General features: G+C 42.6%; 1 protein-coding gene across 3 annotated transcripts in view; it reads left to right on the top strand.

Annotated features, from left to right (window-relative positions):
* The first annotated feature begins 781 nt into the window (after positions 1-781).
* The window catches only part of MOB1A (MOB kinase activator 1A), a 23,393-nt gene continuing 7,640 nt past the window's right edge, over positions 782-16,534 (top strand). Inside the window, exons 1-4 of one of the 3 annotated variants that reach the window (XR_004987526.2) lie at positions 782-1,023; positions 5,415-5,581; positions 13,966-14,059; positions 16,237-16,370. Coding sequence is in view for 2 of the 3 variants with exons in the window: in XM_036435745.2 (XP_036291638.1) it covers positions 1,010-1,023; positions 5,415-5,581; positions 13,966-14,059; positions 16,237-16,370 (409 nt within the window). In the remaining variant the exon portion in view is untranslated. The remainder of the gene's footprint in view (positions 1,024-5,414; positions 5,582-13,965; positions 14,060-16,236; positions 16,371-16,534) is intronic. The other 2 variants (XM_036435746.2, XM_036435745.2) reach the window with 2 other exon arrangements.

The following is a 16,534-nucleotide window of genomic DNA, read 5'->3' as shown; positions in this document are numbered from 1 at the left end:
AGAAACACCGACCAGCTGCCTCCTGCACACCCCCCACCGGGGATGTGCCCGCAACCAATGTACATGACCCCGACCGGAATCGAACCCGGGACCTTTAAGTCCACAGACCGATGTTCTACCACTGAGCCAAACCAGCTTCGGCCCACACATTATTCTTAATAGTGAAAATGTGGAAATGGAAATATCCACCAACAGATGAATGGATAAACAAAGTAAGGTATATTCATGCAATGGAATATTACTCATCTGTAAAGAGGAATGAAATACTGGCACGTACTACAACATAAAGATGCATCTTGGAAACCATTGTGCTAAGTGGAAGAAGCCAGTTATAAAAAGAGCACATGATTCCATGAATATCACACGTCCGGATTAGGCAAATGTATATAAAAAGAAGGTGGACTAGTTGCAGCCAGGGCTTGAGACTGAACGGGTTTCTTCATGCGGTGACAAAAATATTCTAGAATAGTGTGGATGGTTGCACAGCTCCCTGAATATATATTTTAAAAGAGTGACTTTTATGCTCTATGCATTATGCCTCAATAAAATGAAAATTTTTAGAGGCCCCCACGCTATCTAGGGAATTTAAACCAACAGCAACAAGCTGGGCCAAACACACAAGGCCAGCCTCTCTCCGGGGAACCAAGACCGCAATGTGACCACGCCTCCCAGGAAAGGAAGTCCTGGCCTGGGGGCTGGTGATTGGGTGATCTGCAAAGAGGGCGGGGCCGCGCGCCGCTCAGCTCGGGGCGGGGCGGGGAGCAGGCTTTTCTCGCGAGATTATGCTGGTTCCGCATTTCCTCTCCGCTAGGTGGGGGCGGCGGGTGAGGTGGGCACCGCGGCTCGTACCCGCTCACACTGGCCTGACCCCGGCTCGGAGCAGCGGCTGCCAGTCCTTCCGCTGTCGGCGGACCGAGGCCTCTCTGGTGCCTCCCAGCTCCCGAGCGAGCTCCGAGCCCCGACTGCGACAGGGGCCCGCGGCCCCTCCCCTCCCCTCTGAGGACAGAAGATGAGCTTCCTCTTGTGAGTGCGGCCGGGCCGAGGGTCCGGGCGGAGGGCGGAGGGCGGCGGAGGCGTGAGGGGGCGCCTGACGCGGGGGCCGGCCCTGGGGCCCGGGTGGTGGGCGCTTGGTTTGCTCCGGTTTGGGGTCACGGGGGTGGCTAGGAGGCAGGCGGAGATGAAAAATCGACGCAGAGGAAGCGGAGCGGGGAGACTTGGGGAGTAGAAAGGCCCCGGGGCCGTAGCGCCTCCAAACTTTTCCGCCCGAGCGGCCCTGAGGGCGAGGGGGCGACCCGCGGGCGGAGCCCGGGCCCCCCCTCCGCATCCCCCCACGGGCTCCCAGTTTCTCTCCAGTCTGGAGCCTTCTCCTGAGGATCCTTGCTGACCTAGCCTTTTACTCCACCGTTTACATTACCGTCGGTATTGGGTTACCCCGGGGAAAAACGCTGCCCCAGGAAAACGGCGAGTGAGTGCTGCGGGGAGAGAAGCGCTGCGCTATAGCATCTTGTTGATTACTCTCAGGTGGCTCCCTCTGACGAAGTACATTGCTTACATGTGTGTTGTCTGAAGGAATAAATACTACCCATTTTTGGTTTCAGACATTACCCACATACTTGACGTTTTTATTTTATTATTCTTTTAAAAATATATTTTATTAATTTTTCACAGAGAGGAAGAGGGATAAGAGAGCTAGAAACATCGATGAGAGAGAAACATCGACCAGCTGCCTCCTGCACACCTCCTACTCGGGATGTGCCAGCAACCAACGTACATGCCCTTGACCGGAATCGAACCTGGGACCTTTCAGTCCGCAGACCGACGCTCTATCCACTGAGCCAAACCGGTTTCAGCTTGACATTTTTATTAAAATTCAAAACTGCATGGTGTTTCATAACCAGCGTTAATCTAACTAGCTCCTTACCGTCAGAAATTTGGATTCATTTCGCTATTTATAAAATAGGACGACAGAGAATACCTTAGTCCGGATCGCTTTCCCCTCTTGATTATTTTGTTAAGGGTCTAGTCGTCAAAGTATGATTGTCAGGTCAGGAAGTCTGTATGATTTAGATTTTAATGGCAGATTTCTGTATTGCTAGAACACTCTCTTCCATCCCTCCCCCCCAGGTCTCTTTCATATGAGTTAATGTTTGTTTAGTGGTTTGTTTGTGTGTGCACGTTGCTTAGTTGCTCTTGGATGTAAATGTGAGGCTCTGTATTTCTTCTGAACTTTGTTTTGTTGATGGATATTTGGGTTTCCACCTTTTGGGTTTTACGAATAATGCTATGAACTTTTACGTGCTGTACACATTTTTGTATCCGTGTGTTCATTTCTCCTGGGTATTATACCTGAGCCAGGAATGAGCTACATGGCAATTATGTTTAATCTTTTGGGTAACTGCCAAACTTTTTCAAAGCACTGCACCATTTTGCGTTTCCAACAGTGACGTATGAGTCTCATTTTCCCCACTCTCGCTAGTACTGGTCTTTTTTTTTTTTATAACCACCCTAAGTGGGTGTGAAATGTGATTTTAATTTGCATTTCCCTAATGACTAAGAAGGTTCAGCATCCTTTCCTGTGCTTATTAGCCATTTGTATATTTTTGTTTGGAGAAATGTCTATTCAAATCTTCTGACCATTTTTAAAAAAATTAGTTTTATTATAGTTGACAACTTTTGACCATTTTTAAAAATTGGGTTCTCTTTTAGTTTTTGAGTTGTAAGAATTCTCTATCTTTGATACAAGTCACTTATCACATCTATGATTTGCAAGTATTTTCTCCCATTTTGTGGATTCTTTTCACTATCTTGGGTGTCATATGAATCACAATTTAGATGATGATGATAATTGAATATTGAGCCATCATTCTATGCCTTCCAAATTTAGTTTTCTGTCATTCACAGCTTTCTAGATGTAAAAGGCAATTCCTTGTAATTTAGCACTTCCCTAATAAATGTAGGTGTTTACCATGTTGAAAAACTTTCCATATTTGAATTTGTGTTTTTATAATTCATTTAACGTCTTTTTGTGTGTTTTTAAAATCAATTTTACTTATTAATTTTATTTAAAATTCAAATTACTGGGGTAAAATGAAAGCCCACAGTTTATTCTTTTCTTCTTTGTAGAAGTAATTAATCACCACTATCAATTTGATTTGTGTCCTTTCCGTACATTTACAAAATGGGCAATACTACATTTACATGGAGTATTGTGTTCTTAACTACAACGCAATACTCCATGGCACAGATGTGTCATAGTTTGCTTATTAATTCTTCTAATTAGCCTTGTTGTATCTCAGATCAGCGAGCTGGACAAGACACCTTAATCAGCCAATTAGTTAGGAATCATCTTTATTGCGCACAGGTTTAGAGCAGATTACCTCTGTCAAATTCTGAACAAACAGGAGGGAGTATTTCCTTTTTATATTCTTTTATTCTTTGTGTAAGACAGCTTGTAACCTTGAATACATATCGTATCTAAGACTTGTCATATCTATACAGACAACTTGTAACTTTGAGTACACATTATATCTATATAGACACCTGTAATCTTGGATGAACAAACACTTGGCAGAATATGTGAATTAATATCAGTTATCAGTGTATCAACCCCTTTAGATGGCTAGCTTGCAAGGTCAGACAGTTAAGTTTATCTTTTCTATTATTCAAGCTAAAAACAAAGTTGTATTTTATAGAATAAGATACTATCTAAAAATAGTAGAGTAGTTCAAACAGCAGTTTTAAACAGCAGTTGTCCAAAGAGGAATCACCATGCTTCAGCCTTAGGATTGTTTCCAGATTTTTCACTGTTAAAAACAATCTTGGAAAACACATCCTTACATATCTATCTAAGAGAGATACTTAGTGGAAGGGATAGATTGAGGAACATTTCAGTGTTAACATATACAGTACTGCCATGTTGCCCTCCCAAAAACACTTTGCCCTTTCACCAGTGCTGTATTAAAGCACTAATTTCTCTATACCACACTTAAGGTAATTGTTTTCACTTTTGACACTCAGTTTAAGGAAATATTTTAATTAAGTAGTTTTCCAGATGTTCATTGGTCATCGTAGTTTTCTTTTTTTTTATTTTTATTTTTTAATATATTTTATTGATTTTGTACAGAGAGGAAAGGAGAGAGATAGAGAGCTAGAAACATCGATGAGAGAGTCATCGACCAGCTGCCTCTTGCACACCCCCTACTGGGGATATGCCCGCAACCAAGGTACATGCCCTTGACTGGAATCGAACCCAGGACCTTTCAGTCCCCAAGCCAATGCTCTATCCATTGAGCCAAACTGGTCTCGGCGGTAGTTTTCCTTCTGAATCTGTCTCAGCCCATTTCTCTCTAAAGGAACGGTTTCTTACCTTTTTCTTAACAGATTATGGAAGCCCATTATTAATCCAGTTTATCTTTTGTAATCCATATTGCAAGTACTTTTTTTTGATTACTTGTCTTCTTGCTCTGTTACTGAAGTTTTAATTATTTTAATTTGAAATTCATCCATTTAAGGTTTCTGGGTTTTTTTGTGATATGTTAGGAAGACCTTCCTTGTGGATGGTGTGAGATAGGAATAAAAATGTATTCCCCCCCCCAGTAACTAGTTTACTTTTACTTTTTCTGCTTAAAACTTCAAAAAATGTGTTGCTTCCACTATGGTTTACTTTGATGGCATCCCAAATATTTTGGTATAGAAACTTTTTTTGTTTATGTTTGTTTTTTTAGCTGTTAGAACCTTAGGGCTGCTTCCCTTGCAGCACCATTTTGGGTAGGTGGAAATTGAGGCCAAAAGGAGGTTAGGTTTCTTTTTTTCTTTTTTTCTTTCTTTCTTTCTTTCTTTTCTTTCTTTTTTTTTTTTTTTATATATATATATCTTATTGATTTTTTACAGAGAGGTAGGGAGAGAGACAGAGCTAGAAACGTCGATGAGAGAGTAACATCGACCAGCCGCCTCCTGCACACCCCCCACCGGGGATGTGCCCACAACCAACGCACATGCCCCTGACCAGAATCGATCCCGGGACCATTCAGTCCACAGACTGGTGCTCTACCACTGAGCCAAACTGGTTTCGGCAAGGTTAATTGAATATTGAGCCATCATTCTATGCATCCACAGAGATAGTAGTAGATCAAGGATTAGTATTCAGGTTTTTTCTTTTTTTTGTTTAAGTGCCCTTTCTATTACACCAGACTGCTTCAGAAGTCATAGTTAAATTGCTTTCTGTGTGACATTGTGCTGCTAATACTGTTTCTACATGAGAAAAAAAATTAATGCATTCTTTTATTGTGATCATCACCCCCTACCCCCAAATCCTGGCATTGTTTTTTATTTATTTTACAGTTTATATTATGCCATTAAAATTCTGCTTCTTTCTAGACCTAAAAATGTATATACTTTTTCTTTTAACCTAACAGCAGCAGCCGCTCTTCTAAAACATTCAAACCAAAGAAAAATATCCCTGAAGGGTCTCATCAATATGAACTCTTAAAACATGCAGAAGCAACTCTAGGAAGTGGGAATCTGAGACAAGCTGTTATGTTGCCAGAGGGAGAGGATCTCAATGAATGGATTGCTGTTAACAGTAAGTTTTTAATAACATTCTACTTTGCTGATTTATAGGAATGCTTTGCTAAAATATTTTTGTAAATGAGTTTTATTTTACAGCTATGTGTAGGTTGTATATTATCTGTAAAGAAACACATAAATACATATATAATAAAAGAGTAATATGAAAATTAATCATCACTCTGCTACACCCACCAGCTAATCTGAGTGAGTATGCAAATAAACCCAACCACGATGGCTACAGCCACAGAGAACAGTAGAGAGGTTTGGGTTTCCCCAGCAACAGAGGAAGCCAAGCTTTCTGCCTGCAATTGCTGGCCTAGGCCTCCACTCGAGGCTACAAAATTTCAATTATAGAAGGTAAACAAATCCAAACTGAGCGAGCAGGAGGCTTGGCTCCGCTCCAGACTACAAAGTTTCAATTTTAGAAGGTAAGTAAATTCCAGGTACCAGGGCCTCCCCTTGGGTCGCCAGGGGAAGTGACCGGCCTGCAAACCACCACAGGCCCCTTGCCCAGGCTGCCCTATGCCCCAAGGGAAGCCCCGGTCTGATCCAGGACACCCTTCAGGGCAAACCAGCTGGCCCCTATCTGTGCACCAGGTCTCTATCCTAATAAAATAGTAATATGCAGATTGACCATCACTCCAACACACAAGATGGCTGCCCCCATGTGGTCAAAGATCCTGCCCCCATGTGGACACAAGATGGTCACCACAGGATGGCCAGCATGGGAGGGCAGTTGGAAAGGACCAGGCCTGCAAGGGAGGGCAGTTGGAGGAGATCAACCCCGCAGGGGAGGACAGTTAGGGGTGACCAGGCCGGCAGAGGAGGGAAGTTGGGGGCAAAAAGGCTGTCAGGGCAGCAGTTATACATCAATCAGGCTGGCAGGGGAGTGGTTAGGAGGTGATCCAGCTGGCAGGCAGAGCTGTTAGGGGCAATCAGGAAGGCAGGCAGGCGAGCAGTTGGGAGCCAGCAGTCCTGGATTATGAGAGGGATGTTCAACTGCTGGTCTAAACAGGCAGTTGGACATCCCTCGAGGGGTCCCAGATTGGAGAGGGTGCAGGCTGGGCTGAGGGACACACCCACCACCACCCCCATCCCCGGGCCTCTAGCAAATACATATAAATTAAAAACTGTAGTGTTCTCTTCAGAGTACTTGGTTGTAGCTTTTGTGGTTGAGAAAAGAGACCTAAGAAGGAACGATGAGTGCTTGGGAGAATGCAGCTGAGTTAACTTAAGTAAAAGATCGGTAAATGTAAAGATTCTACTTGTGGTGCACCGTGACTTTGTAGGGAACCCCATCTGTATAATTGTGTTCCCAATTCTAGCAGCTCTAATTTGCTACTACGTATACAGAAAAGCCAATTGCTATTTAAAGCTTTTATCACTTTTTGGTTGTGACTTGAGTAGTCATAGGAAATTGAGAGTTTGGGGGAAAATGGTAGAATCTATAAGCTGAAAGTCACTCTTGGAATTCAAGAAAGTGAGGGCATGACATGGAAGATTATGCTGAGACTAGAGATTTGAATATTAAGGTTATATCACTTCTGAGATAAGATCAGCTCTGGGTAATAAGCTTTAAGTCTATTATTCAATAAAAATTTCCGATGTTTTAGGAATTTGGGAACACAACTATACAGATGGATTCCCGTGTGCTCAGTGGTTGAGTATCAACCTGTGAACCAGGAGGTCATGGTTTAATTCCTGGACAGGGATTGAGAACACAACTATATTGATGGTTCATTTCCTGGTCAGGGTACATGCTCTGGTTGTGCATTTGATCCCCAATGCGGGGTGTGCAGGAGGTAGCTAGCTGATCAGTGATTCTCATCATTGATATTTCTATCTTTCTTTCTCCCTTTCTCCCTGAAATCAATAAAAATATATTATAAATAAATAAATTATTTAATGGAAAATTTCAAACATACAGAAGTAGAGAAACTAGCACGGTGAATTCCTGGGTAACCATTATCCAGCTTTAACTGATCAGATCATGGCCAATTCATGACTCTTCTGTGTATCTCACCGTGATTATTTTGAAGTAAATCGCAGACATATTATTTCATCTATAAAGATTTCAATATCTCTAAAAGACAACTCTTTTTATTTTTTTATTTTTATTTATTTATTTATTTTTTAATCAATCTTTATTCATATTGTTACAAAGGTTCCTCATTTCTTACCCCCTCCACCAGGTTCCCACCCCACCCTCCGCCCCCTCCCCATCCCCCATTGTCCTCATCCATAGGTGCACAGTTTATGTTCAGTCTCTTCCTCCCTCCCTTTCCCCAATAGTAAATCCCTTTTCAGATAGTAAATCTGTTACTTAGCATTTTCTCATATCAATAATACCACCACATGCCCAATGATACATTTCACACAAAAGACATTTACAAATAGGTCAACCAGCCTCATCCAGGCCCCACCCAAGGCACTCATAGATCAACACCCCAGCCCTATACTAACTCAACACATCCAGATCTAAGCCTTCATCACTTGATTCAGCAGACCCTCAAGTTCCCACAAAAGTTTCCAGCCATGTCTGAGAGGCCGCCGTGGGGCAGGGGCAGGCGAGAAGCGAGCTGTTCCAGGCCTGGTTGCTTCGGGCCTGGCCTCTGTTGCTCTGGTTTGTTCCACAACCAGCTGCTCCGGGTCTGGTCACCGCCGCTCCCAACCTAGTTGCTCTGGACCTGGATGCTGCTGCTCCGGGCCTGGCCGCACCCGACCCGGCTGCTCTGGGCCCAACTGCTCCAGGCCTGTCCGCTCCCAGCCTGGCAGCCGCTGCTCCGGGCCTGGCCGCACCAGACCCAGCTGCTCCGGGCCTGGCCGCTCCCAGCCTGGCAACCGCTGCTCCGGGTCTGGCTGCTCCCAGCCTGGCAGCTGCTGCTCCGGGCCTGGCCGCACCAGACCCGGCTGCTCTGGGCCCGGCTGCTCCGGGCCCGGCCGCTCCGAGTCTGGCCGCTCCCAGCCTGGATGCTCCGGGCTTGGCTACTGCTCTTCTGGACCTGGCTGCTCCCAACCCGGCTGCTCCGGGCCTGGCCTCACCAGACCCAGCTGCTCCGGGCCTGGCCGCTCCCAGCCTGGCAGCCGCTGCTCCGGGCCTGGCCGCACCAGACCCGGCTGCTTCGGGCCTGGCGAGACAACTCTTTTTAAAGATAATGACAATACCACCATTCTTTTATGGTATCAAATATGCAATCAGTGTTCATATTTCTATTGATTGTCCTATAAATGTTTCTTTAAAAAAAAAGTATGATTGGGCCCTGGCCAGTGTCACTCAGCTGGTTGGGTGTTATTCCATGTACTAAAAGTTTGCCAGTTCTAGTCTCGGCCCCAGGTTGTGGGCTCAATCCCCAGTAGGGGGCATGCAGAAGGTCACTGATCAGTCTTTCTCTCCTCTCTCCTCCCCTCTCCTCTCTCCTCCCCTCTTCTCCCCTCCCCTCTTCTCCCCTCCTCTCTTTTCTCTCTCTTCTCTCCTCTCTCCTTCTCTTTCCCTCTCCCTCCATTCCTCTCTTTCTAAAATCAATTTAAAAAATATATTTACAAAAAATGTATAGCTGTCAGACCTAATGGTCCCAGAAAGGTATATACCTCAGTTGCAGGTTCCTCTCCAGCCTGAACCCCAGCCTAGTCCCTCTGCCTGGCCTGGTCTGATGTGTTTCTTTCACATCAATATTTCTCTCTGTCTTTTCCTCTCTCTCCCACTCTCTCTGAAAAATCAATGGAAAAATATCCTTGGGTGAGGATTAAAATAAGTAAGTAAATAATAATAATAATAATAATAATAATAATAATAATAATAAAATGTATGGTTGGTTTAAATCAGGATCCAGGAAGGCCTGTTTTTTTTCCTTTTTTTAAATTTTAAAAATACATTTATTGGGGTGACATTAGTTAATAAAATTGTATAGAGATGTTTTACACTTTTATACACTTTTATAATACATCCTGTGTGTATTGCATTGTGTACTCACCACCCAAAGTCAGATCTCCTTCTGAAATCATACATTTGACCCCTGGTGGTCATTGCGCATCATAGCTACCGGTCAGATGGTCACTTAGGCTTTTATATCTGTCTTCTATGTGCATAAAAGGCTAATATGCGAAGTCTCCCCTCGGGAGTTTGACCAGGAGACTGGGAGTTTGCTCATATGATGTGCATTGACCACCAGGGGGAGGTGTGGCCCGAAGGAAGGTCCTGGCCAGTGGCTGGCAGCTGGGGAAGGAAGGCCCTGGCCCCGATTGGCGCTGATCGCCCGCCAGGCCTAAGGACCCTACCCCCTTTTTTTTTTTTTTTAATCAATCTTTATTGTTCATATTATTACAAAGGTTCCTCATTTCTTCCCCCCTCCACCAGGTTCCCACCCCACCCTCCGCCCCCTTCCCCTTCCCCTCCCCCATTGTCTTCATCCATAAGTGCACAGTTTATGTTCAGTCTCTTCCTCCCTCCCTTTCCCCAATAGTAAATCCCTTTTCAGATAGTAAATCAGTTACTTAGCATTTTCTCATATCAATAATACCTCCACATGCCCAAAGATACACTTCACACAAAAGACATTTCCAATTAGGTCAACCAACCTCATCCAGGCCCCGCACAAGGCACTCACAGATCAACACCCCAGCGCTATACTAACTCCACATATCCAGATCTAAGCCTTCATCACTTGATTCAGCAGACCCTCAAGTTCCCACAAAAGTTTCCAGCCATGTCTGAGAAGCAGCCTTGGGGCGGGGCCAGGCGAGGAGCGAGCTGTTCCGGGCCTGGCTGCTCCGGGCCTGGCCTCTGTTGCTCTGGTCTGTTACACAACCAGCTGCTCCGGGTCTGGCCACTGCCGCTCCCAACCTGGTTGCTCTGGGCTTGGCTGCTGCTGCTCCGGGCCTGGCCGCACCCAACCCGGCTGCTCTGGGCCCGGCCTCTCCGTGCCCGGCCGCTCAGGGCCTGGCAGCTGCTGCTCCGGGCCTGGCTGCTCCCAGCCTAATAGCCACTGCTCCGGGCCTGGCCGCACCCGACCTGGCTGCTCCGAGGACCCTACCCTTACATGACTTTTGTGCACTGGGCCTCTAGTATATAGATAGATGAGTGAAATCATATGGTTCTTGACTTTTTCCATCTGACTGACTTTGCTTAGCATGATATTCACAAGATCCATCCATATTGTTGTAAATGGCAATATTTCATCTTTTCTTATGGCTGAGAAATATATATGTACATATATTCCATTGTATATATGTACATGTTTCCCCTCTTTATAGTCTTTTCTCTTTTGCTGTTTTGTTGTTCTTAAAGACATTAGTTCATTTGTTCTCCACAGTGTGAATTTTACTGATCATCCCAAGACACCAATTATGTTCTGTTCCTCCTTTTATTTCCTGTAACTGTTAGATCTAGAGCAACACTGTCCAGTAGTACTTCCTGTTATGATGTAAGTGTTCTATATCTGCACTGTGGCCACTTGAAATGTGGCTAATGTGACTGAAACTGAATCTTAAATTTCACTTCATTTAATGTAAGTGGCTACCATGTTAGCACAGATTTGGAGCTTGGATTAGTCAGACTTGATTTTGTTTGTAAGAGAACTTCATAGATGCTAATTTTATCTAATAAAGAGGAAATATGCTAACTGATCCTCATGCTGTCTCAAAGATGTTGGCGCCCCCAGACACAAGATGGTGGTGCCCAGTCCCCCTCAGCCCCTCTGGGATGGCAGGCATGGCAATGCTGGGCCTGCCCCACGCTCCTGCCTCCAGAGTCCCCCAGTCCCATAACCCCCCAGCCGACCAGGGGTGGCCCTAGGCGCAGGCAAGCCTCAGATGGTGACTGCCCAGCCACCGAGATCCTGTCTGAGGTCAGGTAACCAGGGCCGGCCAAGGCTTGTGCTGCCAGCAGCAGCAGCAGAGGTGCGGTGGGTCGTCGCCTTTCCCTGATCGCCAGGTCGCCTCCTGACCCTGAGGGCTTCCGGACTATGAGAGGGGGCATGCTGGGCAGAGGGACCCTTCCTCCAGTGCATGATTTTTCGTGCACCGGGCCTCTAGTGCTACTGTATGCTTTTAATGATATAGTGACTTCCATAGTGTTTAGTTGCCTTTATGTGGTATATTATTAATCAGCTGTTGATAACTGTTGCCTTGATTAGCACATCTGATAGAAATATAATGTAAGATCCAAATTTAATATAAAATTTTCTAATAGCCACATAAGAAAAATGTTGCTTTTTTTCAACTCTCTTAAAAAGCCATTATTTATATCACTAAGAGAAAAAAACAAGGTGCAGCCCTGGCCAGGTAGCTCAGTTGATTAGAGCAGTGTTTTTCAACCTTTTTTGGGCAAAGGCACACTTGTTTCATGAAAAAAATCACGAGGCACACCACCATTAGAAAACGTTAAAAAATTTAACTCTGTGCCTATATTGACTATATATAAAGTAATTCTCTTGAATAGGAATCAAATAAACACAAAGAAAGTATTTTATAATTACTTTATTATGAAATATTAAGTAAACAAAATAGTGAAAAATTATAAAATTCTTGTCTTGTCTGCACCTACGGCACACCAGGCAACATCTGAGCCGCGGAACAGCGGTTGAAAAACGCTGGATTAGAGCATCATTCTGAAATGCCAGGGTTGCAGGTTCAATCCCCAGTCAGGTCACAAACAGAATCAACCAATGAATGCATAAATAGGTGTTCCTCTTTTTAAAAAAAATATATATTTTATTGATATTTTACAGAGAGGAAGAGAGAGGGATAGAGAGTTAGAAACATCAATAAGAGAGAAACATCTGATCAGCTTGCACACCCTCCACTGAGGATGTGCCCGCAACCAAGGCACATGCCCTTGACCAGAATCAAACCTGCGACCTTTCAGTTTGCAGGCTGACGCTCTATCCACTGAGCCAAACCGGTTTCAGCAATTTCTCTCTTTTTTTCTAATAACAAACTTCTCTCTGACAATAAACTGATTGCTAAAATTCTGCGGCAAAGCAAAAAATTTATTTTTACCTGACCAAAAATAAATAAATAAATAAATGGTATAATTTTGAGTCATTCACACCAGACAGCTATTGAGTTGACTCTTGTCATTTTTTAATTTTATAATTTAAGGGAAAAAGAGGTCAGTGCCCCTGACTAGTCAGGTATTGCATGTTTTAAAATTCCTTGCAGCACACTGGTTTGAAAATTGCTGCTTTAGATTTATAAACTAAACTAGCATACCATCTGAGCATACTTTTGTTTTGAATGAATATTGAGTGCCTAAGTATTGCTTTCTTAGAAACATGACTAAAAGTAAGGTTTGTAAGTGAGGGAGTTTTGTACAAACTTTCTTAAATATGTTTTTAAGAAACTTGAAAAAACCCAAGTGGATTTTTAGGTACTGCTTTAGACAGGGAAAGAAACCATTTTTAAAAAACTTGAGTTTTAAGGCTTATGTGGTTTGCTTTGTACAGAGGGTAATATGCTTCACTCAGTTGTTTCACTCTCCTTCCTGTTCCATTTTTCTTTTTTCTTTGCAGATCTAGCTGAAGCTCCTTGACAAGCACTCCCTGACGACTTCAACTCTTTAATATGTTACCTTTTCTCTAAACTCTCGCACTTATTGTTGGCCTTTGTATAATATAACTATCTATCTTCTTATATTGTATTATTCATCTCGTAATTTTGCCCCTTCTGGGAGAATTCAGGGTAAGGGACATTGTCCTGTGTATTTTTTTTAAATGTCTTCAATATGTATAGCCTCAATTTTTAAGAAATATATATTTTTATTTATTTCAGAGAGGGAGAGAGATAGAAACATCAATGATGAGAGAGAATTATTGATCGACTGCCTCCTGCATGGCTCCTCCTGGGGATCAAGCCCACAACCCTTGTGCCCTTGACTGAATCGAACCTGGGACCCTTCAGTCTTCAGGCCGATACTCTTATCTACTTAGCCAATCCAGCTAGAGCTAGCCTCAAATTTGTTATGATGAATTGGACTTTTTTAATGACTGTTCATAACTGCCAATACACTTCCCTCACAGTGTATTTCCTAACACTCTTCTGATGCAAATGATAATTGTCTGGTCCAGCTGAATAGAAGCTATGTCTTTTTTCATTCCCTTGGATGTAATCAAATTGTATATTCTAATGATGTATAGTCACCATTAAGTTAGAATTATCTCTGATTTTTATTTTTCTGCTGTTACATGCTGGTTAAAAGCTTAGTATATTAAAAATGAATATATATTAAAAGTTTACTTAGGTGTGACAACTTACAAAGGAAAGAGAATTTACAGTATCCTTGGATCGTTGAATTTCCCAAGGATTCAGCCAAGAATTTGTCTACTTTTCTTTCATCTGAGAGGTCTGATGGTGGTGTGTTTACATAGATATTTTAACACAATTCTGCTGTTATATTTCTAGCTGTGGATTTCTTCAATCAGATCAACATGTTATATGGAACTATTACAGAATTCTGCACTGAAGCAAGCTGTCCAGTCATGTCTGCAGGTCCAAGGTACATATTACTGCATTTTATATAGGAGTACTAAGTAAAGGTAATCACTAGTTGATAGAAATTAAATAATGAAGACTTTCTTCTTATCTCTGTAAAAGCAGTTTGATTTTATGGATTCTTGAATACTTACCTATAAGCTTTTAGTTATTAAATACTTTGGCATTTGGTACTTAGTGCTTGATTTTGTAATTGCATTAAAGTAAGGAGTTGTAAAAGGAAAAGAAATTTAGAACTCTGTTAACATTATGGTTCTGTTTTTTAAATTAGTTCTTGAAATCAAGTTTTTAGTTAACTTTTTAATATTTGATTCCTTTTTCTATGCTTATTTAGTGTTAATTACTTCCAACTGTGCTGTGTTATTTGGCTTAAAGTTGCTAGATTTTTTAAAAATTGACTATAATAAATTTCAAGAAATACTGAGAAAGAGATGGAACTCTGTTATCTGTATGTTGTCAAAGTTTGATGGTGTGTGATTTAGGTGTTTCCTTCTAGTCTTTTCTAGATAGTATGAATTTATGTCATGGTAGTTGGTGTCAAGGTATTTATTCACCTCTTGGGGGAAAAAATTGTCTTTTCTGAATTTTCTACAGGTGTGAAGGATAGATCCCCAGGCAGTTGGTAATCCTATCTTCTATACTAATAAAAGCCCTCACACTGTCACAGTCCATCACTAGGGTGGGCAGGGCTTGGCACTGCGTGTGCACGTGGGGGTGGTTCCCGCCTGCACACACCTGCTGTGGAGGCGGGAACAGGGCTCTGGCCTACCTCTTTGGGGCAATTCATCAAGGAGCACTGATGGGTGGGCGGGGCCTACCTCTTTGGGGCTATTGATCACAGGGCTCCTGCACTGTGAGAGCGCACAGGCTGGCTAGGGGACTCTCTCCCCCTCCCTGAGTGCACGAATTTTGTGTACTGGGCCACTAGTTTTTATTATGGTATTTTAGGAATATCTTTTAAAAATATATTTTTATTTACTTCAGAAAGGAAGGGAGAGGGAGAGAGAGAGAGATAAAAACTTGAACGATGAGAGAGACTCATTGATTGGCTGCCTCCTGCACGATCCCTACTGGGGATTGAGCCCACAACCCGAGCATGTGACCTTGACCAAATAAAAGCTGGGACCCTTCAGTCCACAGGCTCTATCCATTGAGCCAAACCAGCTAGTGCTAAGGATGTTTTTATTTTGTGTTGTTTTAAGTTTTAATTCTCAAGCTTCCTTAAAGAAATTTAAGAAAGTTAAACTATCTATGGCTTAAATACTTTATATAGTGAGGTTTCCTATAAGTCTTTTAATCATTCTAGTTAAGCACACCATCTGAGCATACTCTTTGTTCTGAATGAATATTGAGTGCCTAAGTATTGCTTTCTTAGAAACATGACTAACTTACACCCTTTCCAAAAAACAGGGTTTTATAATGTTTTTAAAAAATGTCTTTATTGCCCTAATCGGTTTAGCTCAGTGGATAGAGTGTCGGCCTGGGGACTGACAGGTCCCAGGTTCGATTCTGATCAAGGGCATGTGCCTTGGTGTGCAGGAGGCAGCTGATCAATGTTTCTCTCACATTGATGTTTCTAACTCTATCCCTCTCTCTTCCACTCTGTAAAAACAATAAAAAATATTTTAAAAAAATGTTTTTATTGATTTCAGAGAGGAAGGGATATGGAAAGAAAGATAAACATCAGTGATGAGAAAGAATCATCCATTAGCTGCCTCTTGCATCTACCCACTGGGGATCAAGCCCACAACCCAGGCATGTGCCCTGAATCAACCATGACCTCCTGGTTCATAGGGCAACACTCAACCACTGAGCCATACTGGCTGGGTAGGGTTTTATGATCTTTACTCTATTGGTGATAACTTGGTGGCCAAGGAACTCAGAATGCAGTGATCCATCAGTCCCTTCCCCAGTCTTCACAGACAGAAATACAGTTCATTTATCTTTCCTAAGGCTATGCTAGAAAATATCCATTCTGGCACTGCCAGCTGCCACATTATTTTCTCTTTTTCTTCTAACTATAACCATCACTTTTCAAAATAATTCAATGGGAAGCTCTCAGTAATCTTAGGTAGTTTAGGTAATTTACTAAAGATATGTTGACAAAATGTGAACCTACTTTGATTATAAGTTGCACATTTGTTAATGTGAAAACTATGAATAAAACCTTTCTCTCTTCAGATATGAATATCATTGGGCAGATGGTACTAATATTAAAAAGCCAATCAAATGTTCTGCACCAAAATACATTGACTATTTGATGACTTGGGTTCAGGACCAACTTGATGATGAAACCCTTTTTCCTTCTAAGATTGGTGAGTTAATGTTGTAGAACTGCTTTTCTTTTTAAATGATAAATGTGTGCTTTTTAATGCTCTATTTTTTAAAAATGTAACACTGTCAAAATTTATCTGCAAAAGATTATAAATGGATATTCCTTTCACAGATGTTTGTGTCTGCCTGTGTTTCTTCACCAATA

This window comes from Pipistrellus kuhlii, unplaced genomic scaffold (assembly GCF_014108245.1).
Source record: "Pipistrellus kuhlii isolate mPipKuh1 unplaced genomic scaffold, mPipKuh1.p scaffold_m20_p_13, whole genome shotgun sequence".
Classification (NCBI taxonomy): domain Eukaryota; kingdom Metazoa; phylum Chordata; class Mammalia; order Chiroptera; family Vespertilionidae; genus Pipistrellus; species Pipistrellus kuhlii.
This window is presented reverse-complemented; position numbering and strand designations above follow the sequence as displayed.